At 38.2% G+C, this 25,359-nt stretch overlaps 2 protein-coding genes across 8 annotated transcripts in view; both read left to right on the forward strand.

Annotated features, from left to right (window-relative positions):
* The first annotated feature begins 359 nt into the window (after positions 1-359).
* LOC104598274 (pentatricopeptide (PPR) repeat-containing protein) overlaps positions 360-25,359 on the forward strand; it is a 52,487-nt gene continuing 27,487 nt past the window's right edge. For 2 of the 7 annotated variants that reach the window (XM_088891162.1, XM_088891163.1), the window contains exons 1-2: positions 360-3,485; positions 16,251-16,480. In XM_088891162.1, the coding sequence (XP_088747288.1) occupies positions 692-3,064 (2,373 nt within the window). In that variant the 5' untranslated portion in view covers positions 360-691 and the 3' untranslated portion in view covers positions 3,065-3,485; positions 16,251-16,480. The other 5 variants (XR_016078416.1, XR_016078415.1, XR_016078414.1 and 2 more) reach the window with 5 other exon arrangements.
* On the forward strand, positions 11,193-15,401 carry LOC104598273 (histone H3.2). Its single transcript, XM_088891164.1, has one exon. It carries the CDS (start codon positions 14,862-14,864, stop codon positions 15,270-15,272), a length of 411 nt encoding a protein of 136 aa, XP_088747290.1. The 5' UTR covers positions 11,193-14,861; the 3' UTR covers positions 15,273-15,401.

Here is a 25,359-nt window from a genome sequence, read left to right on the forward strand (position 1 = left end):
CTAATATTTTTTCTTTTAATTTTTTTGTCAAAATAGACTGTATGTTCAATTTGAATAGTTAGATCGTTCGACCCAAGAACCGAACCCCTGAACGGTTCATTGTCTGGTTCAATTTTAAAAACCTTGGTTGCAAGTGACTATGAGAATTAGAGAAGGGTGTGAGCATTGTCTTGTGAGGACTAAGGACGGACCTATCCGATGGGAAACGAGATCTGCTCCTCACACGGGGACGCCTCACGTGCACATTCACCGTGCATTGGGAACATCTCCCGTGAATAATAACTTATAAGTATGGAAGATGTTACCAATGCATGGTACGATGTGCGTGTGAGGAGTATAGGGGCATTGAGACAGGTGGCAAGTTTTGGGGACGTGGAGAGTATAGGGGCATTGAGAATACTTTGGCTGTTGCCTATTGGCGCCCGAGTCTCTTGAAGAGTGTTTTTTCCTATGACACATCAACCCATTCAGACCCTTTTTTATTTTTTTGATAAAAATTTATTAAATGCAATTACTCTTTTGCCCCAAACCCATGCTTATCAACAGTGTAGACCGTTGGCCTTCATCAGCCAAAGTTTTTTTCACGTGCATTAATTACTCGTAGTCGTAGCCTTAGCATCAATTTCCATTCGCTCCAAAATTCGAACTAAGAGCACTACACGGATCTTCTTCTTTCTTCTTTAAATTAAACATGTGTGTTAGTGTTAAGGAGCCTTCTGTTCCACCTTCTTTCTTCTCTCCTTCAGATTTCTACGCAACCCTCCTCCAGACAAGCCTAAAGACGAACATCCCGATTGCTGGAAAATCGATTCATGCTCGAATTATCAAAACTGGGCTTCACCTCGGCGTGTTCTTAACGAACAATCTAATCAATTTCTATGCCAAGGCTGGATCAGTTTCTGATGCCCATAAGTTATTTGATGAAATGCCTCTGAAGAATACGTTTTCTTGGAACACGATACTCTCGGCTTATGCAAAACAGGGGAGGATGGATGTAGCGTGTCGGATTTTTGAGGAAATGCCTGATCACGACTCGGTTTCATGGACTACGATGATCGTGGGTCAGAACCAACTACGTTGCTTTCATAATGCCATTTGGATGTTCCTAGAGATGATTTGGTCTAGAGTTCCACCCACCAAATTCACATTTACAAATATCCTTGCCTCCTGTGTGGCCCTGGGAGATTTGGATTTAGGCAGGAAGGTTCATAGCTTTGTTGTTAAACTTGGGCTAAGTAGTTACGTTCCTGTTGCAAATTCCCTTCTCAATATGTATGGAAAGTCTGGGGATCCGGTGACAGCAAAAGTTGTTTTCGATAGGATGAGATTGAGAAGCATATCAAGCTGGAACACAATGATTTCATTGCACACACAATATGACCGATTTGATCTCGCTCTTGCCCAATTTGAGCAGATGACAGAGCGAGATGTTGTTTCTTGGAACGCTATGATTGCAGGTTACAATCAGCATGGACATGATCTAGAGGCAGTACATTTCTTCTCAAGACTGCTGAAAGAATCTTCTACAATGCCGGATAAGTTCACCTTAGCTAGCACTCTGTCGGCATGCGCCAATCTTGAGATGTTGAAACCTGGGATGCAAATACACGCTTACACCTTCAGAACAGGACTGAATATTTATGGACCAGTTCAGAACGCTTTGATCTCTATGTACTCCAAATCTGGTGGGGTCAAAATTGCCAGAAAAATAGTCGAGAAAAGCATGACCACCAATCTCAATGTGATCTCATTTACATCTCTACTTGATGGCTACATCAAACTTGGGGACATAAACCCTGCAAGACAGATCTTCGACTCATTAAGAGACCGCGATGTGGTTGCATGGACTGCCATGATTGCAGGCTACGTGCAGAATGGCTTTAATAAGGATGCAATAGATCTCTTCAGATTAATGGTGGATGAAGGACCCAAGCCAAACAACTACACCCTAGCAGCCATGTTGAGTGTTTGTTCAAGCTTGGCTTCACTGGAACATGGGAAGCAGATCCATGCCAATGCCATAAGGTCAGGAGAAGACTCGTCAGTTTCTGTAGGCAATGCCCTCATCACCATGTATGCCAAGGCTGGAAACATTGAAGGGGCAAGACGTGTGTTCAATCAGATTCACTTGAACAGGGATACTGTATCTTGGACTTCCATGATCATAGGTTTAGCTCAACATGGTCTTGGAGAAGAAGCAATAAAACTGTTTGAAATGATGCTGGTTTTCGAAATCAAGCCTGACCATATAACATATGTTGGTGTGATCTCTGCCTGTACACATGCAGGTTTGGTAGAACAAGGCAAGAACTATTTTACTTTGATGCAAAGCATACACAGGATTAATCCCACCCCAAGCCACTATGCATGCATGATTGATCTGTTTGGACGAGCTGGGTTGCTTGAAGAAGCTCAACATTTCATTGAGAAGATGCCAATCAAACCAGATTCTATAGCCTGGGGTTCACTTTTAGCTTCTTGTAAGGTCCACAAAAATGTAGAGCTGGCAAAAATTTCTGCAGAGAATTTACTAAGTATAGACCCAAATAACAGTGGGGCCTACTCGGCACTAGCTAATGTCTATTCTGCATGTGGAAGATGGGATGATGCTGCTAAGATCCGGAAGTTGATGAAGGATAGGGGAGTAAAGAAAGAACAAGGGTTCAGTTGGGTTATAATAAATAATGAAGTCCATATATTTGGGGTTGAAGATGGACTCCACCCACAGAAAGATGCAATCTACCAGATGATTGCAAAACTCTGGAAGGAGATCAAGAAAATTGGTTTTGTTCCAGATACAGAATCAGTATTACACGATCTTGATGAAGAGGTGAAAGAGCAGATATTAAGCCACCATAGTGAGAAGATTGCAATTGCATTTGGGCTGATAAGTACTCCAGAAAATACAACATTGAGGATCATGAAGAACCTTAGAGTATGTAATGACTGCCACTCTGCCATCAGGTTTATCACCAAGGTTGTGGGAAGAGAAATCATCCTGAGGGATGCTACTCGGTTTCACCATTTTAAAGATGGATTATGTTCGTGTCAGGACTACTGGTAAGAAAGAAATATCAGTGTAAATCTATGGATTTTGGAGGAGGAATTTAGGCCTCATTGAAATACAAAAATGTGCCGTTTATACTAAAGGACATCCAAAAATTGAAGTTCTCCTGTTAACATAAACCATTTCAAAGATGGATCATGCTCTATCAAGATTACTGGTAAGAGAAAAACAAATATCACTCTACATCAATGGATTTTGGGGAGGTGACCTCATTGAAGTACAAAAACATACCATTTATGTTAAAGGACAAAAAATGAAGCCTTGATATTAAAATACCTTGGGACTAGGCATATTATTGTGCTGTGTTTCAAGGTATCTTTGCTTGCATTGCTGCAAATGGAATTGAAAGAAGGTAACAAAAAGGGTTCTCTGGTATACAACATGGGCCACCATGTCTTTCTTGGATTCAGCTTGAAAGGTAAGATATCCATTTATTTTGATTCATGCAAAGTTTTGCTTTCCTTTCTATACTTACTTTTTCTTTGCATCTCTTTCTCTATCTCTGTAATCATGTTTGAATTGTAAATCACACCTGCAATAATCTGAATTAAAAGAAAATAAATAGGAGAAAAGAAGGAGATTGAAGAGAGAGAAGTGATGGAGGAAGAAGATGGAAGAAAAGGAAGAAGAAGAGAGAGTAATTCTAAACCTCTCTTCAGACCCCAATAATCTTTTTTATTCTTTTGTTGTAACAAATAAGGACAATTACATGAGTGTCCTTAGTAGGGAGTCCATCACTAAAGGCAACAATGAGAAAACAATAAAAAAAGAGAGAACAGGCCCATAACTAAGGCCCACTACCTACTAACACAAGTCATAAACATGACTTAAAAGAAAAACAAAGAAACTAAGGCTCATTCGGTCCATTATCTCACTACAAAAAATATAATTTCTAGTGGCAGTTTTTAAGGTGGCAGAAAGGTGAGTGCCGCTAGAAATATCGGTTTTTAGTGGCAGTCAATTAAAAGGCAGAGCGACTGCCACTAGAGCAAAGGCGCGGGCTGGGTAGGGTTTTTCACTTTTCCTCCCCTACGCCTCTTCCTCTTCACATTTCGTCTTCCCATCTTCTTCCCGCCCTCTCCATCTCTCTCCTCTCCCAGTCGACTCTCTCTCTCTCTCAGTCCCACATTGGTAGATCTGAACGGAATCTTATTGGACCTCATTATTGATTCCATTTTCTTTTCTGTTTCCAAATGTTTTTCAATTGTAATGTGAAGAATCCGACCTGGGTGTCTATCACGTATAGGATCTTTCTCTGCATCAATTGTTCCGCTGCTCATCATAGCCTGGGTGTTCACATCAGCTTTGTGAGTAAATCAATTCACCGGTTAGGGTGTTTTTAAGTTTCAAGCTATGATTTAGGATTTTCCTAATCCATTTTTCCTGCTATGGTGGATAAAAAAATTGTAAAACAGTTTCTCAGCATTGTTTCATTTCTCTTGAGTTTTGCCTTTTGTCGATAATTTAAGCTAATGTTTTCCATGGATCGGTACATGGATATAACTGATATTTGGAGTTTGCCTTCAAATTATCTGGCAGTGGTTGCATGATTTGAGAATTTGTTTTTAGCAGGCCTTGCATGCACAGGATATTGAACCAAATCAACTAGGGGCATATTATCTTTGTATTCAATTTTTATTTGTGAGTATATAAGTTAATGAAAGGGATGGTCAGGCCTAATTTTAGCTTCTCCCATTATCATTAATTTCTTTCCTCTTTTCTTCTCTAAATAAACCTTCTCTTTCTTTTTCTCTTTCTTACACAGGTTTTATATCAAAACAAATCTTCTAAACTTTTCTATTAGAAACATGATTCGCAATAGCACGGATACCTAAATAGGCATATGTAGATGAAGAGGGAATTGTCTCTGATGAAGTAGTGTTGTACCAATAGATAGGGGTGAGTAACAAAAACCGAACAAATCGATTTGGTTTTGGTTCGGTGTTTTTAAAAAATTGAAGGTACCAGTTTGGTTTCGATTAACCAATATAGAAAATCAATAGTTAACCGAACCAACCGGTATACATATATTTCTATATATTTTATATATACTTGTATATTTTTTATATATTATAAATTATTAAATATGCATTATATCTATAAATATATATTTATAATTTTTATTATATATTTATATATTTTTATAATATATATTGTAAAAATTAAAAAACTGAAAAACCGATGAACTGAACTAACAATTAACCAAGTTGGTCAACTGGTTAACTAGTTAGCTTTGGTTCAGTTTTGATTACTAGTTTTCAAAAAACTGGTAGTACCAGTTTAGTTCCAAAAAAAGTCCCACAGTTTGGTTAACCAAACCTTGAGCACCCTTACCAATAGACTCCAGGTGGCTACATTTACATTTTCATTGTTTGCATTCTTGAGTCTAGTAGGTATAAGCTCTGGATGCAATTTCCATTATGTGTCTTTAGTATGTTTATGTTTCTTACATTATTCATTAACATCTTTCTTCCTAGTGTTGACCTTCGGCTTCATCCCAACATTAGCATAGTGATCCATCTATGGCTCTATAGACTGAACTTGTCTCCTGCTCTCTTCACTACTCACCATAGCATAAGCCTGGGATAAAGTCACCTCATCTTTCGCCAAAACATTTTGTCTCACAATATCATACTTTGGGTTGAATTTGGTAAGGAACTCAAAAACCAGATTTCTTTCCACTAGCTTTCTATGTGTTTCAACATCCTTTGTACACCCCTAAACCATAGTCTCCATCAAATCAATCTCCTACCAAAGTGGTTTTAGCATGGAGAAGTAAACGACTAAGGGCTTCTCCCCCTATCTTAGATTATGCACATTGATAAAGTTCAGACATGCACTAGAATTTTGTTAGAACTAATAATAGAAGCATGCTAGAGGAGATAGAAGATAAAAGAAGAAAAGAGAAGGAGAAACTGGTTCGAACAAGAGAGAAAAATCTCTCTCTAGTCGGCCAGGTTATATTTATAATTTTCTATAATAAAACAAAAGGTTAGTTATGCCCCTACTTAAGTATGGGACACATCATCACTTAATTTAAACATTACACCTCATATCAAACATAAAAGGACTAAATTACCCCTATATAGTCGACATTAATACTCCCCCTCAGCTGGTGAATATATATCATATAGTCCTAGATTGTTACATATATAGTCCACTCTTCCCCAACCCAACCATTTGATAAACAAGTTTGCCCATTGACTTCTTGTGTTAACATATGCAGTGTCTATCACTCCATTAAGCACATTTTCTCACACAAAGTGACAGTCAACTTCTATATGTTTTGTTCTCTCATGAAAAACTGAATTAGAAGAGATGTGGACTATAGCTTGGTTGTCACAATAAAGCTTCATTGGAGTGCCAATCGAGTACCCCATCTCTTGTAAAAGATTTCTCAACCATACTAGTTCACAAGTTATATGTGCCATGGCTTTATATTTACCTTCTGCACTACTTCTTGCCACTACTATCTGCTTCTTATTCTTCCATTTCATCAAATTGCTATTAAATAGTGCATGCCCCTAGCTCCAATTATGTACAACTACATTTATTGTAAATGAGCAAAAGCACATTATTGTTTCATGTTGATATTGGTATGTTTCTGTTTAATTACCCCTTAAATTTGACACTTATGAGACTCGTGTTAGTTTAGAATATTTTCAATCGTTGGATAGATTTAGAGAGTTTATCCTACCAAGGTTGGCACTAATGTATGTGCTACCAAAAAAGTTGGGGTAGCTTGTCTCAGCTGATAGGGTTAGACCCAAAGCATATGCAGTGTGTGTTTAGATGAAACACTAAACGCGGACCATTTTCCAGTTATGCCCTAGACTTTGAAGATTGATGGGAAAAACTGGAAAGTTACACGTAACCTAGGCTTGATTATGGTATTGCACTAATTATTGGATTGAGTTGTCTTTAATATGCCAATCAATGAGATCCATCAAGGGTCAAAACCTGGGTATGTTGGAACAGTCTGAGAATTCATTTGAATGGGTGACCATAGTGATAGGGTCGGCCCCTTTGTCGAACAAAGTGATATAAGGCTTACACTCTCTTTAATGGAAACTTAAACTAGCGGTAATGGATTTCAATTATGTTTGAGATTTGGTTTTGCAAAATATATTTATATGCTGTATAAAAAAATGTTTGTAAAATATTTTAATTCCCAAGATCCATCCGAACAAAGAGTGTGGCACTGTACCTTACAACTAGGGGAGAGGTCCTTCCATGTCGGGCAGTGTTGTGATCATTATGGGTCGAGAGGTTAAGTGTAAGAGACCATTACAAGGCTGATTATCTGATGGGCTTTATCTTACATAAGTTCATTATCCTTAGATCTTCATAGGATGATTGAATTCAATGATCACTTAGGTGTAAATGTTGGGCCTATATTGAGCCCATGGTAATGTGCTTAAGGGTTCACTACGTTTAACGGTAAATTCGGCTAAGCCTTTTCATAAAGGATGGGCTGAATCCATGTGGACTTATGTGAGGTCATTGTAGGGTCCCACGCCATACAAATCAAGCTTAAATTGGCCATGCAACATCTTGGGTCATGAGCCTTTGAAAGAAATGGGCCTAAGGCCCATAATTAATAAGATTAAGCAAGTTGTCACATGACAACTGTCAAATTTGGGTTTGGAAATAAGTATGAAGCACCCATCCTCATAAGAGTATAAGGCTTATCTCTTAATAGAGTCCATATCCAAATTATATTTGGATAGTCTCCTAATTTTATTGGGAGAGTGCTCCATAAGGAGATAAAAGAAGAAAAGGGCGAGCCAGACTAAAACACCACTCTCTCTTGTTCTTTTTTCTTCTCTTTTGTCTTCCAAGAAACTTTATCATGACCAAGGCTTTCAAGGACTGGTAGAGGTCGGTTTTCTTATGATTTTTGCAAGAAAAATTCAGAGGAATTTTAGGCTCACCTTCCCCAGTTCGATCCAAGCAGTTGGGTTGCAGTTTTGCTAAAAATTGTGTTGTTGAATCAGCTTCACCTATACACTACGCCATCTTCAGTGTAGGCTGATTTTATGACTGATTTGGATGTGAACTTCCACCTTGGGATCTGCATTTGTGGTATCTATGTCAGGTATAAATCTCCCTCTTTGTTTGGTTTAAAATATGACCTAGTTCAGTGCAAGACCGACCCTGAAAAATGCAGTTTATCTGCCATCCCATTTGTTGAGCACCTTTCACATTGAACAAAAATTGTCATATCTCTAACGAGCCATTTGGACTTTTTCATATAATCTTTATACTTCTAAATCACTATTTCTAGTTCCTTTAGCCACCCTACTATTAATTTAGAGTCACCTTCAATGAGCAGTCTATCAAAGTTTAGCTATCTAGCAATCTGTACTCCTTGCAAGATTGCTTGAAACTCTGCAAAAACTGAATCCCTTATTCCAACCAGGCTTAAGAATGCAACAACAATATGTCCTTCATTATTCTTTAGTACTCCTCCTATACTAGTCAGACCTAGATTCCCTAGAATGCTTCCATCAAAGTTTAACTTGATAAAACCTTTGTTAGGAGGTTCCCAAGCTACCATTGGTTTGTTCCTTGCAATAGAACTTCTTGCTACAACTTCCCAATTTCTCTATAAGTCATCAATAGTCTAAGAAGAGGTTTGAGACTTTAATCCAATGTATATCTATTTAACTCACTATCAGTTCTTCAATTAATAAAAATTTCAAATTCTTTTGAGAAATCACACTGCCCTTCTCTACACCAAGAGGACCAAGCTTATTATCATCAATAGAGGCTTCCAAAATTTGCAACATTGCTTGAGATATGGTCAAACTTGCTTCAAGATTGTTGGTCTGAAAATTTTAAGAAATTCTCATGCAACACAATCCACTCAATTAAGTGATTGAGTTTTATTCTTTTGGGTAAGGCCTATTTAGGGAATCATATGAATTGCTCCCCTTAATTACATCTCTTCAAGAAAGTAGAAAACACCTTTTGATTCTGACTTAGAAAAATGAATGCATAGAATAAAAGAAAAGAATAATAAAGTACTTAAAAAGAAGTTTTCATTTGCATTTCTTTTATATATTTCAAGTGTACAAGAATGAGAAAGAAAAAGAAAAAAAAATACAATCAAGAAACTCCACAACAATACATTTCTCTGTTCTTTTCTTTTTGATACAAAGAAGAATATGGTAATTACTTTTAAAAATATAATAGATAATGTTGGGAAATTGTAATTATTTTAAACCAATAAATTACAAATAAATAAACCATTTTCAAAATAACAGAAATAATTGGTCTAAAATTGTGAGCATTTATTAGTTTTGGGGAAATTATTATTAAACAATGTTAATTATTAATTTCAGTAGAATATTTTTCAAATTAAATATTTTTTTTGAAATAATTATTAAGTATGTTAGGTAGATTGTAGAATATATAAATAATTGATTATTTGATAATTATTTATTTAAATCATAATTGATTGTTACTTAAATATATTCTAAAATAATTTTTGGTATATTATTTGATTGAACATTTTTATTTCAATAATGTTAATTATTAGTTTAAGTAGAACATTTTTAAAATACATAAGTGAGGTAGAATATTTACATAATGGATTATTTAATAATTATTTATTTAAATAATAAAAATAGACTATTATGTAAATAATTATTAATTAATAAATATTTGCTGAAATAAATATTAAATAATTTTAGGAACTAATAATAGAATCTAATGTAGATAGTTTCCCAAATAATTTAAGGATTAAATTATTTAAATAGTTTTTGACACCAGTAGACATTGGAATGACGTTAGAAGAACATGATAACATACCTGGGATACCGAAATGGCGTCGAAATACCCTGTTTTGAGTGCTTTGCACTTTGTTCTATGAATGTCCATCCAAGCTCCAAGTCTTTGAATTCTATGACTAGGGGTGGATTCAAGCCAAGTCGATCCGAAAATCTAGCTATTTGAGCTCAGCTCGCCAATAAAGTATGAGGCACAAGCTCAATTCGAGCTAGAGACTTGAGCTTGAGTTCGACTTGAGTCAAAAGTTCGTAAGCTCGAGCTCGACTGTGAGCTAAATGTTTTATAGAAATAAAAAATTATATATATATAAATATTTTTTATTTGACATATAAAAAATTAAGAATTACAAAAACTAGTTATTATTATATATAAAAAGTAAAAATATTATATATAACATTTTTTATTATATATAAGCTCGATTAGGCTCACGAATTGAATTTTATCGGTCTTGATCTTGGCTCGATTAGCAAATGAGCCTATATATTGTGCTCGAAGCTTGGTTTAGATTGAGCCGAATTGAGCTCAAATAGCTTGTGATAAGCTCGGCTCATGGCCACCCCTAGCTACAACTCTATAACTGCTCTACTTCGAAACTCTATATTCTAAGCCCATAAACAATGTTAAGATGGGCATATAACAATAAGAATCACGATGATACCTTGTAAAGGAAAAAAACTAATTCAAAGGAAAGGTGTTCATTTCTATAGCAAATTAAAGTAAAGCCAATAAACAAAAAACAATTAAAGAAAAAAATATCAAATTTAGATGAACACAAAAAAAAAAACAATTTTTTTGGAGCATGGATCATCACCTAATGGGGTGACAATATTAGAAGCACTGGCAGTATCTTTTGAGATGGACGGTGGTGATGATTCACCTTTTGCTCCATAACCACACAAAAACAGAGACCCTCCAACTTCTCTTTCAAGAATTTTGACAAGTCAGATTTGTTCATTTGGAAGGAAAGAGTCCCAGAATTTTGAAATTTGTCACTGAATCTCCTCACTTCTCACAACTTTGAGGTTGTTGGGGGTGGGAAGCCTGATGTGTGAACACGTCTAATTACATAGAGTTTTAAAATAAAAAAATTGAAAAAATTTGTAAAAAACATGAATGTAGATTTTAGAGCAAAATTTGGAAGGGAAGAAAGTGCATTTATATAGTATAGATAAATAAATAACTTTATAATTTATTTTTATAATATATTTTTATTTATAGTATTTATAATATTAACTTATCTATAATTTTAATATTTCTAATATTAAGTTGGAGTATCGACTCGAGTTTGAACCAAAAAACATGATACTTGATTTAGTTGGAGTTGAGTTTCGAGCTCTATATTTTTTGAGTCGAACTAGCAACCTGATACCAAGTTTCATTCTACTCGGTTACTAAACCAAATTATTTTTATATTCAGACAATCAAATTACAAATTTTGGACCATGTAATGAACACCCCTAGTTAGATTAATTGTAAATATCTCCATTCTGAATGAGAGATTCTCAACTCTTGATATGGTTGTGGAATGTTTGGTTGGGTAGAATTAATTGTATTTTTAATAATGAAGAGCCAAACCTATCAGATATTCTTGCCCTTGGTGAGTAGGCATGTGAAGGAGGAGAAGAAAGTAGTTCTGATGGAGAAGCCAATAGCCCTCCATTCTGATGTTCTTGGTCATCAACAATCTTTTTGGAAGGGGTAAAATACAAAAAACCTCCTCTGAAGCTCCTAACAATCATAAAAACTTCCCCTGTAGTTTTACTTTAACAAAAACTTCCTTTCTATTTTCAAAAAAATTAACAAATACCTCCCTTCTGTCAATGACCAAGATAGAAATCGTGTAGAATTACATTTTTACCCACAGACGTCATTCATCTGACCTATTTGAAAATTACCATACTTGATCATTCATCTCTCGTCCCGTCGCCATCTCACTTTGTTGGCGCTGGCTACTATCTCATCACTTCTCTCTTTCTCTGTCATGTCTCAACCCTCTTGATTTAACTCCAAAGCTTAAAGCCCATACTTCCAATTCTACATCAGATAAAAGGAAATGAAAAAAAATGTGGGTTTAGATGGTGAATTGTTATCTTCGTCTTCTTCAGAAGAGAAGAAGCTGCAGCAACAGGAGATATGTTGGTTAGGAGAGATGAAGGAGAGGCAACATTGGCAACCAAAGAAGACAGACTCCTCCGCGCCTTCGTTAAACAATATGGCCCAAAGGAATGGCACCTCATCTCTCAATGCATGGGCAAACCCTTGCACCGAGATGCCAAATCCTATCTCGAGCAGTGGAAGAACCATCTCAAACCTGGTATATGGTCTATTTTTTTTTTCTAGCAAATTACCTAGTTAGGATCGTTCTGGAATAGAGAAAATCTGGATTTCCTTTCCAAGAACTAAAAGTTCACCTTCCATTTGCATTATACATTCTTATTTCTTCTACTGTTTTTTCCTTCTACCTATTTCAATTTCAGGGTTGTTGTTGAGGGCTGCATTTCAGTGATGTTCTCATGCTTAATCTTGAAACAATGGCATGGATCACCCTTATAACTACTCATCAACAGCCTAGTACAAAAGACAGCCACAGTGCAGCACTCGTGGGGCATTAGGATGATAGTTTTAGGGGTACCAATGGCTCTAAGAAGGTAAATGACCTTCATACATTGGATCGTAGAACAGAAGAATGGACCCAACACAAATGTGAAGGGACCCCACCTTCCCCTCGTGAGAGTCATATGATGACAGACTTGTGATATTTGGAGGTAGCGGAGAAGGGGAAACTAAGTTTGTTATTCCTGGGTTCGTTCCTCTTCAGTTCTCTTCAAATAGAAAAAAAGGTGAAACTGGGGATAAGAAGAAAAGGCACTGAATATATAATATATAGACATGGGTATTTTAGTAAAAAAGGTGTATAATAATTCATAAAAGGCTAAAATATGTATTTTGAAAAAAAAAGATGATCCGTTAAATGTTTTCTGTCATGGTCACTCATGGAAGGAAGATATTTGTTGACTTTTTTGAAAATAAAATGGAGGTTTTTGCTAAGTGAAACTATAGGGGAGGTTTTTATGATTGTCAAGAACTTCTGGGGAGATTTTTGTATTTTACCCTTTTGGAAGCCATGGGAGATCAGATCTATAAAGTTCAACACTAATGGTGCTTTTGAGTTTTGTCAAACACTTCAATGCCACTTTTGGAGTTGTAGCTGGGGTTGGATGAGAAATGCTCCCATGTGTTTCTGTTTGTTGTAGGTTGTGTTTGGTTCTATGAGTGTTTATTGAGAAAACACCACCACAAATAGTGCCACATAGGCATTGGCGTTTATTGTATATGAAGCAAAATGAAACAACTGTTTGGTTTCACTGCTTATCAAATAAATGGTAGAAAACTGAAACACTTTGATTTTTGTGCATGGGGCATTTGGGGAAATGTCAAATTCTTGTTTCCCCCAACGCCCCAGCTTTTCTTGAAACTAAATGTTGATGTGACATACTTTAATGATGGTGGAGAGTAGAGAAACGTTTAAAGTGAAGTCTAACCAAACAACAAAAAAAGAAATGTTTAAAGTGAGAAAGTACAAATAAATGCTTAAGTGAAAAAGTATAAATAATCAGTCTATCCATAAATGCTCACAAAACCAAACACATACGTAGTCAGTCTCTTGTGAGCTCCCCACTTCTTGCCATGAAGGAAGCAATTCATCTAGCTCTCAATAATTTGGACCTAGAAAATTTTCAACTTGTGAAGTTTCTTCAGAATGGTCATGTAGAATGCCCCAAAGATATTTACTTCTATCTAAAAGAAGGAATATCAATGTTTCTTTCTCTTGGGTTAATAGGGATCAAGGTTCAAAGTATCGATGCATATTAGCCCGTATCGACCGATACATATTGTGGTGGGAGCTTCTTGATACAACTATACAGAGGTTGTATCAGGTCAGACCATGGTTTTGAGGTTAGTTGGGACTTAAACCGACCCCTTTGAACCAGTTTTGAAAAAAAAATAAAACATAAAAAAAGCACCGACATATCGACCTGTGTTGATATTTAAAACCTTGATAGGGACTGTAATAGAGTAGCTCACCTAGCTTCCAAGCAGGGTCTTTCTTTTTTCTTGTTTATTAGTTGGTGTCGAGCCGAGTTTGCTGGTTGGTTGTCTAGAGTCAGATCGTGTTCGCTTGCACCCTCCCCTGTGGAGTTCTGTTTGTGTGTGTGTGTGTGTTTTTTTTTCTTCTTTTCTTGGTAATCCTAATTTTAGTCGGTCTGTGTTGTTGTTGTTGTGTTTGGATCAGCTCTAGAACCTCTACAAAGCAAGGTTTTAAAGACTGATCTGAAACTGTTATGACCATGGATTGACAGTTCGACCATTCAGTTTGAATAGTTGACCTGTTCCAACTTAAAAAATAAAAAAATGCTAAAAACTGTTAAACGGATCGACAGTTTGACTGCCCAAGTCAACAGATCATTAACCAAGTCAAAGGTTTTTTGGCCAACGACCAGATTTGAGATGAAACAGAACCGGTTGCCTGAATAATTCCCAGGCCGACTGCCTGGTCAATGGCGATTCGAAAACACTGCTACGAAGTCCAAGCCCATTAATTGGATTCGATCTGTGTAAACATGGGCCGGATCCATTGAGTTTCCTATTGGAGACTTGGTTGGACTTGTCCAAACCCTCAGGCCTCAGCATGCCCAAGCCCAATTGCCCATCTCGCTGTGTTCGCTTGGGATTGCGTAAGCGGAAATAAACCAGGGATTGCGATCCGTGTTAATCTCCTTCAGCAAATTTCATCCGTCGATGATATTGGTAATCGAACGGTAATCGTACCGCTCTATTCGGCCACAAATATACAAAAATTTTTACTTCCCGCGTTTCTGTTTCTGCATAAAACCACCGCAGAGTTGCAGACCAGATAGCAGAGAACTGCGATAGAAGTCGATAGTCGGTCGTGTGTATCTATTTTCGTTCGTCGAACAGAGACTCAGAGAGCTTAGAGATGGCGCGTACTAAGCAAACTGCAAGGAAATCAACAGGAGGGAAGGCTCCCCGAAAGCAGCTGGCAACTAAGGCGGCTCGAAAGTCGGCACCGGCGACCGGAGGAGTGAAGAAGCCTCACAGGTTCAGGCCTGGAACCGTTGCTCTTCGTGAGATCAGAAAATACCAGAAGAGTACGGAGCTCTTGATCCGAAAGTTACCCTTTCAGCGTCTCGTCCGTGAGATCGCTCAGGACTTCAAAACAGATCTGCGTTTCCAGAGCAGCGCCGTCGCTGCTCTTCAAGAAGCCGCCGAGGCCTACTTGGTGGGTCTCTTCGAAGACACCAACCTCTGTGCCATTCACGCCAAAAGGGTCACCATTATGCCTAAAGATATCCAGCTTGCCCGCAGGATTCGTGGCGAGAGGGCGTGAGGGAGGAGAATCTGTTGTGCCTCGATTCTATTACTCTCTTGTTATTTTTGTTCTTCACTTATAATGTTCGATCAATGGTCATGTAAATCGTTGGCTTTTGGGAATTTGAATAGAATAGAATTCTGCTTACTAATGCTGTTTATTTAACTGTGAAATGGTGCTACAGTTACAAATCAACCATTCATTATTTGCTTCTTTGATTGAGTAGGACTGAAGGTGGTAACAAGTAAGCCTCGTTAGTGAGGTCTGTATTTTCGGCTTTACGTTTTTTACAGATCGTAATAAACTATATAATCGATAAATAATTATCTTTTCCCTTCAGGTTTGCGTCTTTGACAGCAATTGAATTCCGTGTTTGATGGGAACTCGAGTGGGGATTGACTCTAATGACACAGAGCATACTGAGGTCTGAGGCAAGGTCTTTGTGAATTGAATTTAGTAGCCAGGAAGCTAACATGTTAACGCACATCCAAGCAGAAAATTATAGAGGATCAGATGAATTTGGTTTGAGGATTGTTCTATCAACAAATCCCCATTATTATTCTTGACTTAGAGCCATTTTATGTCAAACACAACCTAAGCCACACCTATAGCAAGGCTAAACCAAAATCTGGACTCTTAACTCATTTCAACTCCCATAATTTGTACATCAAATAAAATGAAATTGCATTTCAAACAAACTAGACCTATTTAGGTTGTGTAGTTGATGCAAAAGCCGACTACAATGGCCAAATCCCTTCTAAATTCTGACTAAAATCAATTCCTTTTTTATTTAACATAAAATAGTGGGATCTTTATCCATATTTCCGTACACTGGTATAAAGGGTGCAAGTAAAGAAAAAAAGGATGAGGATATAAAAGTTGACTTTAAATGGTATGATACTCTGATCTTTAGTATACGTATTATCAGATTTACTTCTGTCTGTAACTCCATATTTTATAGCACTGTAGCGATGAGTGTCTCTAATTTGGCTACAGGTATGGGAAAGCAGAGTAGTGGGTGCGCCATGTGCAGGTTGAATCCTGTTCCCTGTTCCAACCTGACTTCTGTTGAGCCATTATCATCTCCATTGACCCGATCAAAGCACTGAACCATTGAGGCAACTGTAAGGTGCATGATGGTATATGCGTGTGATGCTCCTGGGCAGCCTCGCCTTCCCCAAATAGTAGGAATTTACAACTTTGATTCTTGATTTCCTCTTGTCTCTGTAAGTTCTCTCTGGACTTCATCTGGAACCTCTCAGTCCGGAACTTGTCTGGGTCCTATGATTACATATAGATTTATCAGAACCCTGCTTTTTTTTTCTTTACATCATAGCCTCCAATTTTGCAGTCTTTTGTGCATTTTCTTCCAATGGTGGGAAATACAGGGAATAGTTTGTGTTTCCTTTATGACCGCTTGCAAGTAAGGAAGATTGTGGATGTCTGATTCTTGGATTAACCTTGTTTCTCCAACTGTTAGCTCTATCTTTTTTTCTGACCTTGAGTATATCAGGGTGGTTTATGAGCATGGCCAGTGTCCACTGCATGGCTTTGGCTGAGGTCTCAGTTCCCCTAGCAAAAATATCCTGGCACAAAAACAAAATTCTAACTTAAGGAATAAGGACATTAGTTAGGATTTCAGGTGATTGCTATAGAATCAAAAAGAAAGAGAAGATGAAAGCAGATAAAAAGGTAAGAAGTAAATGATGATCTTACAAGAAGGCTTTGATATTGGTTCTTGTCAACTTATACTCAGCTTTCTCATCTTTAGATATCTTTAAGAGAATATCGACCAAATCTTTTCTTTCATTAGTACGTAGCCTCTGCACCATCCTTCTCATGTTCCCTCAAAACCTTATCCAACAGTTCATCAAACTGAATGATCATATTTCTTAACTTATTCCCATACCGAATGGGTCTAATTTTCCCAAGGGACCCATGATCTCCCCCAAGTTTCCTTCCTAACTTTCCAATCTCATAACTAAATTTTCTATCCTCTTCAGCCTCGTCAGTGCTCGCTGAGCAACTTGTGCTCATTGCCATTCTGCATATGATGTTTGTCGGTCTTGTGAGCTCAGCCAGCGCCCGCATTAACTGGCTTTCCACTTTCAGAGCTCTCCAAAAGTCTCTGCAGGAACTGTTGGATCTCCTCTTGCTTTACACCCACGAACCCAGCAGGTTGCCTGTTTACAAGCAGCTCTGTCATGCAGAGTTTCTTCATAAACCGCCAATAAGTGTTGTATGGTGCAGTGAAGAAATTAGAACCATTGTATATGCTGAAAGCTGAATTGGGTGGAAGCGAATTTTGGGTGAAATGCAAACATGAGGTCATGGGTCCTGAAGACTTCCATGGCCAAGGCAGCCGAGGACAAAATGATGCAGGGAGAAGCACCCATACTTAAACTAATGAGAGGTCCATATTGTCTGGATAAGCTTTGGAAGGATTTGTGCAGTAAGGGTCCAATGAGATGGAGATGTCCTACTATTGGTAGAGGGAGGACTAGGGGGCAGATGCTTGGGTTTGTTGGCTTCTTTGCATACATAGGATCAAAAGAGAAGAGTTGAAACAAGCAAAATGCAGAAGAGGAAGCAATAGTATTGGATATCAGTACTGGGAGCCAATGGGTTATAAATGGGATGGACTGTCTGCCTCCAATTTGCAATAGTTTGATGATTTCTAACAATCCTACGGAACTCCCCAATGTTTTGACCTTAACAAAAACCTCCCCTATTTTTCTGAAAAAAGGTGCAAATACCTTCCTTTCGTCAGCAATCCAAATAAAAAATGTTGATGTAATGCATTAATTTTACTTCACTTCAGCCTTTTTACCTTTGTCCAAAAAGAGTAAGGAGAATTATTCTTTGAAAGTTGTCTTGCAAAGTAAATAAGTGGAGGGTAAAGTTGAAACTTTAAATTATGTATGATAATGCATTGATAATGATAAGGGTATTTTGGTAACTTCAATGTCTTTGTTACTGAAGAGTCAAGGGAAATGAGGTATTTGCACTTTTTTTTCTCAATTATAGGGGAGGCTTTTGTTAGGGTCAAAACACAAAGGTGGTTTATAGAATTGTTATAAGAGGATGCTTTTTTTTATTTAACCTAAAAATAATACAAAAATAATAATAAATCAATAAACAATAATAAATGTAGGTTTTCAAGACTGCTATTCAGTCTTGATCACTAAGAGATTTTAGGTTCGATGAGAAGAAAAAGTGAAGAAGATGTAGAAGAAAGAGTGATGGAAGAGCAATAGAACACAAATTTTGAGGAGAAGAACAGAATGTCAAATATTCTGCCGTCGCCACTTTAAGTTAATATATATAGGTTATGCTAGTTACATGAAAGGACATATCTGCCCTTGGTGTTTACATCATAACTGCTAACAAATAACAACCAATATAAAACTGAAACTAGAAATAACAGAACAACAAAATAACCACAACTGTGACTAGATACATTCTACCCTACGGACAGAGTGGTACCACAGCTGTGGGGCTCACATCAATGTTCTCTACACTCCCCCTCAAGTTGGGAGTATATGTTCATCATTCCCAACTTGGATAGATCTGCCTCTAGCTCCTTTCTTGATACGACTTTAGTAAGAATGTCGGCTAATTGCATACTGGATGTGATGTAAGGGAGGCATACTTCTTGAGATGAGACCCTCTCTCGCACAAAATGGCGGTCAACTTCAATGTGTTTGGTTCTGTCATGCTGTACTGGATTATGTGCTATATTAATGGCGGCTTGATTATCATAGTATAGCATTAGGGGCTTTTCATACTCAATACCCAACTCCTCAAGTAGAGATCTTAGCCATAGGATTTCAGCCACTCCATTGGCCATGGACCTGTATTCTGCTTCAGCACTTGACCGGGAGACCACACTTTGTTTCTTACTTCTCCAGGAGACAAGGTTTCCTCCTACAAGGGCACAATATCCCGAGGTAGACCTTCTGTCATCAACACTCCCAGCCCAATCTGCATCAGTATAAACCTCCACATTCATGTGATTGTTGTTTTTGAAAAGTATACCCCTACCTAGGCATCTCTTTAAGTAGGCTAAGATTCTTTCTGCCGCAAGAAGATGTGTGGTTCTAGGAGAATGCATGTATTGACTGACAACACTAACAACATAAGTAATATCTGGTCGAGTGAGGTAGAGATATAGGAGCTTTCCTACCAGTTGCTGGAACATAACTTTGTCTTCAAGAAACTCCCCACTCTCGGCACTAATCCTATGATTCTGTTCAATTGGTGTATCTGTAGGCTTGACACCTAACTTTCCAGTTTCTGCCAATAGGTCTAGGACATATTTCCTCTGAGATATAAAGATCCCTTGTTTGGATCTAGCAACCTCAATACCCAAAAAATACCGGAGTACACCAAGGTCCTTCACCTCAAATTCTTGGTGAAGAAACTGTTTAAGAGACTCAATCTCATGGCTATCATTCCCTGTGACCACAATATCATCAACATATACTACCAATAGTATCAAAGAGGATTCCACCCTCTTGATGAATAGGGTATGATCTGACTGGGCCTGTACATATCCAAACTTCACAAGTGCTAGTTTGAATCTATCGAACCAAGCCCTAGGTGACTGTTTCAAACCATACAAAGCCTTGTTGAGCCGTCAGACCTTCTTACCTATTTCTGCATCATAGAAGCCAAGAGGCAAACGCATGTAAACTTCTTCCTGCAGATCTCCATTCAGAAAAGCATTTTTCACGTCCATTTGGTATAAAGGCCAAGTGTGACTTGCTGCAAGGGACAAGAAAACTCGAATAGTAGTCATCTTGGCTACCGATGCAAATGTTTCCAAGTAATCTATGCCATAAGTCTGTGTAAACCCTCTTGCAACTAACCGAGCTTTATACCTCTCAATAGATCCATCTGCATTATGCTTCACCGTAAATACCCATCTGCATCCAACTGGTTTCTTTTCTTTTGGCAAATCAACTACCTCCCAGGTGTTGTTCTTCAACAGAGCATCCATCTCAACTTGCATTGCATCTTTCCATTCAGGGACGGATAGGGTTTCTTGCACTGTTCTTGGAATAGGGACATTGGAAATGGAGCTAAGGTAGGACCTGTAGGTAGGAGATAGGCGATCATAGGATAAAAAATGGGAAATACAATGGGTTGTGGATGTGGTACAATGTCGTTTCCCTTTACGGACTGCAATTGGAAGGTCAAGATCATCTGTAGGGGAAGTCTCTATGGGCTTTGGGACTGAAGTATCTGGACCTGGAGCTGCAGATGAGATTGAAGCTGGTATGGACTGCTGATGATCAGGATCAACCTGCCTGCACCGCCTGTGATAAACCCTCAACTCCTGATCCCTCTGACCACCCTCACCATTGCAGTTCTCATCACCCAATGGAATAGGTAAAGGAACTGCCCCACTCTCACTGCTCTCCCCCTGAAGACAAGAACTCAAACCCCCACTCTCACTACTCTCCCCCTGAGAGGCAACCCGAGGATAATAGGGTGTCCCCTCAAAGAAAATGACATCCATGGAGACAAACTTCCTCCTGGAGACATGATCATAACATCAATAACCCTTTTGAGTTTGTGCATAACCAAGGAAGATGCATTTGGAGGCTTTGGGTTCGAACTTGGAGGGATGGGGTCCGAGAAGTTGAACAAAGCAAGTGCAACCGAATGTCTTAAGGGGAATAGAAAAAAGTCATCACGTGGGTGTAGAAGCGAAAAAGGAGATCGCATATCAAGGACCCTGGAAGGGACCCGATTAATAAGGTATACCGCCGTGAGGATAGCGTCCCCCCAGAAGCGAATAGGGACATTGGAAGTAAACATGAGGCTTCTAGCCACTTCCAAAATGTGCCTATTCTTCCTCTCGGCAACTCCATTCTGCTGAGGTGTATGAGGGCAAGAGCTCTGGGGGATAACCCCATGATGAAGAAGATAAGATGCCAATGATTTAGCAAAGTATTCATTTGCGTTATCAGATCGGAGAAGTTTGATCTTGGCATCAAACTGGGTTAGGATCATTTGGTGAAAATTTTGGGTCAGGGAAGGTACCTCATCTCGTGAACGCATGAGATAAACCCAAGAAAAGCGGGTATGGTCATCAACAAATAACAAAAAATATCTGTACCCACCCATGGAAGGGATATGATAAGGCTCCCAAACGTCAGTATGCACAATATCAAAAGAATTATCACTCCTTTTATTACTCAATAAATAAGGCTTTATACAATGCTTAGCAAACTCACAACTTTCACACTGTAGCTGAGACAACTCAATAGACTCAAATAAAGTAGGAAACAAACTCTGTAAAGATCGAAAAGACAAATGACCTAATCGGTTATGCCAAAGCATAACCGGACTCGCACTCTTAGAAACAAAAGACAACTTCTCTACTGACTCTCCCTGACGAAACCACTCCCCGAGCAGATAGATCCCATTCGTCTCACGGCCAGTCTCAATCACCTTCTGCGTCTCAAAGTCCTGAAAAACACATCGGTCAGGGAAGAAGGTTACTGAGCAGTTCATATGCTGGGTAATACTACTGACTGAAAGAAGGTTAGTATCAAGCTTAGGCACATGCAAAACATATGATAGGGAGATAGTATCTGAAAGCTTGATGTCACCCTTCCCAGAAATAGGAACCAGGGAGCCATCAACAATAGATACCTTATCCCTACCAGAAGACAAATGGTAAGTAGTAAACAGTGAAGGCAAGCTAGTCATGTGATCAGATGCACCTGAGTCTATTACCCAACAAGGTTCAGTAGTACTTGGAGCTGAGGCATGATAGGCTGAAACTCGAGTACCTGAATGGGCGAAGGCAGATGTGACAAGGACTGATGGAGGCTGCGGTGGCTGAGCTGAATTTCCAACCTCCTTTTCTAGCTGTATTGGGGCAGCCCGAACTACAGCTAAGGTCTCCAAAGATGTTCCTTTTGTGCCAGATGAGGATGCTGAATCGGTGTTCATGGCTACATGAGCAGTGCCCTTCTTGTTTCTTAACTTCGTAGGAACCAAGTGGGGATGCAGTTTCCAACATGTCTCTTTTGTATGTTTGGGTTTCTTACAATGTTCACATGCTACATCCTTCTTGTCTTCCTTCCTCCTGTCCTTCTCTGAATCACCCCCTGATTTGGGTGTAGCCGCTACAAAGGCTGATATGGGTTGCATCATAACCTTCCTTCTGGTTTCTTCACTGTGTACAAATGAGTAAGCCTGAGAGAGAGTCACACTGTATCTAGTCAAAATCTGCTGTCTCGCAATATCATATTCTGAGTTCAATCCCGCTAGGAACTCAAACACTCTGTTTGTCTCGATGTGCTTTCTATGGGTCTAAGCATCTTTGGGACTCTCCCACTCAAGAGTCTCTAAGTGATCAATCTCATACCACAGGGACTTCAAGGTAGAGAAGTAGACCGATACCGGTTTCTCTCCTTGTTTAAGGGTGTTCACTTCACATTTCAATTCATATGCTCTGGCAACATTAAGGGGTTGGGAGTAAGTTTTTTTCATAACATCTCATATCTCCTTAGCTGTTTTTGCCCACAAATAATTCCGACTAATATGAGGCTGCATAGAATTACACAGCCATGTCATAACCAAGTAGTTTTTTTGCATCCACTTGGTATATGTCGGGTCTCCCTTGGAAGGTTCTTTCATATCTCCCAGGAGGTACCCTAATTTACCTCTTCCACCAATAGCCATCATGGATGATTGGGCCCATTCCAAATAGTTTGATCCATCAAACTTTACGGTCGTAATCTGACCACCCATCTCAGAAATACCACCATAACTGATGTTCCCAAGACTGCATTCTGCCTGAATTTTAGACTTCATTTCTGTCAAGTCTCAAAATAGTACTTGAATCACCAATCACAATCAAAACAGTATAGGCCTGATCTGTATTCTCAGTGTATGTGCACAAAACCGAAGTAATTTTGATCTAAAACCAACTAGCCAACATAGCAGTAGCTGTTCGTAGATCTCTAACCCCCTTAGAACTTTGAGAACAACTTTAAAACAAAACTGATATGCTAGGGAAAGTTAGGGTTTTAATCAGTCTTGAAAGGAAGCAATTCAGTCGCACAGTCCAAACTATATAGATGAGCTTTCAGTAGGGTTTTAATCAGTCATGAAAGGAAGCAATTCAGTCGCACAGTCCAAACTGTATAGATGAGCTTGCAGTAGGGTTAATAAGAAACCCTAGAATCTGATCGGATCTACCAATCAACTTAAGAGTAGCTCTAGGTAGATCACAGAGTTCAGTCAACCACTAGGGCTTGCCGCAGATCACTTTCAAACCCTAGAGTAGAGAGAAACACAGTTCGGTCCAGGGTTTGATGTAAAACCCTAGGAAATCGAAGAGAGAAAGAACTAGAATGGTTCGGCCTTCCCCTCCAGATAGGTCCAACCTATCTTCTCTGAAAGAACTTCTATTAAAAAGTAACAACTTACAAGGAAAAAATAGTTCGCTGCCTTCTAGGGTTACCTAAACCCTAGTCTTCTTTGATCCTTCCTGACCACCAACACTCTGCAACCCTAGCAAGTTTCCAACAGCTGCTAATACCTCTGGCGATCTCCAAGAATCAGTCTGCGAACTCCTCCTTTTCAGCTTTCAGTCCTAGGAGATTCTCATGTGGTCGGCTAGTATTAGATTCACATGAAAAACCCTAACTTGGCTCTGATACCATGTAGGTTTTCAAGACTGCTATTCAGTCTTGATCACTAAGAGATTTTAGGTTCGATGAGAAGAGAAAGTGAAGATGTAGAAGAAAGAGTGATGGAAGAGCAATAGAACACAGATTTTGAGGAGAAGAACAGAATGACAAATATTCTGCCGCCGCCACTTTAAGTTAATATACATAGGTTATGGTAGTTACATGAAAGGACATATCTGCCATTGGTGTTTACATCATAACTGCTAACAAATAACAACCAATATAAAACTGAAATTAGAAATAACAGAACAACAAAATAACCACAGCTGTGACTAGATACATTCTACCCTACGGACAGAGTGGTACCACAGCTGTGGGGCCCACATTAATGTTCTCTACAATAAAAAAATTCTTTTTCAAAAAAATTAATAAAAATTAGCATCAAGATAAAAAAATACAAATTTATCTAGAGAATAGGAAATTGGTCACTCTCACTAAAGCATAACTTAGACTGTGATCGGATAAATTAGACATAACCCCAAAAATAATACTTGAATTGAACTTAGATGGACACCATTTAATTGGAAATGTCACAGAGCTCCATCTTCAATTTTGCTTATAAATAAAGCTCGTGCATCACACGGGTCCTAACTAGTTTCATTATAATCTCCATTACAATAGGACTGGCGCGCTTTTGGGATATCACCAGTAAAGAAGATTGCTGAAATCAAAATGTGATCACAGTGTAATTTATTTTAAAATGAATCAGCTTAAAGATTTAGGTCTACTTGAGTACAATCCTTGAGGCATAAATATAAAGCCAATGAACTTGGAAAATGTTGCATGAAGATTGCCCATTTTTTATGTAAAAGTGAAAAAACAAGGCTGCCAATGGGGAGTGTAGCTCAATATTTCAGAGATTGTTTTTGGCCCCTTTTATATCAAAACAAATGAAGCCAAAACAATCAAAAGCATGATGCACTTGTAGATATAAAAGGTTACCATGTATTTTAAGAAACCAGAAAATAGTACAAACAAATTAAAATTATAAATAAATTAATAATGTGAGACCATATGAGACAAAACCAGAGGTAAAGGAGGGAAATGAAATCAGTCCATAGGCCACAGCTATCCATACACCTATTCTTTTTTAAGGAGAGAAAAAGAAAAAAAACACTTTTTTTTCCCTTCTTGGAAAATAATGAAAAAAATAATCATTGTAAAAATACTTATCTTAGTTCCAGCTATGATGGTATCATTCGGGGGAGTACCACAAACAGTAACACCTTCTGATAAGGGAACAAAACTGTTTTGCATGCTTCGTTTTTTATCCTCGGAAACATTATCCATATCCTCACTAAGAGAAACAGAGAAAATCAGCAAACAATTATCCAGAACTAATGAGAACTAGCTATGTGGAAAATATGACATTAACCAACATAACAAGG

Source organism: Nelumbo nucifera, chromosome 7, assembly GCF_055504915.1.
Source record: "Nelumbo nucifera cultivar China Antique chromosome 7, China Antique-T2T, whole genome shotgun sequence".
Taxonomy (NCBI): Eukaryota; Viridiplantae; Streptophyta; class Magnoliopsida; order Proteales; family Nelumbonaceae; genus Nelumbo; species Nelumbo nucifera.

What these genes read in the sequence shown, in the direction of transcription:
- LOC104598273 (XM_088891164.1), top strand. Translation starts at nt 14,862, where the DNA reads ATGGCGCGTACTAAGCAAACTGCAAGGAAATCAACAGGAGGGAAGGCT.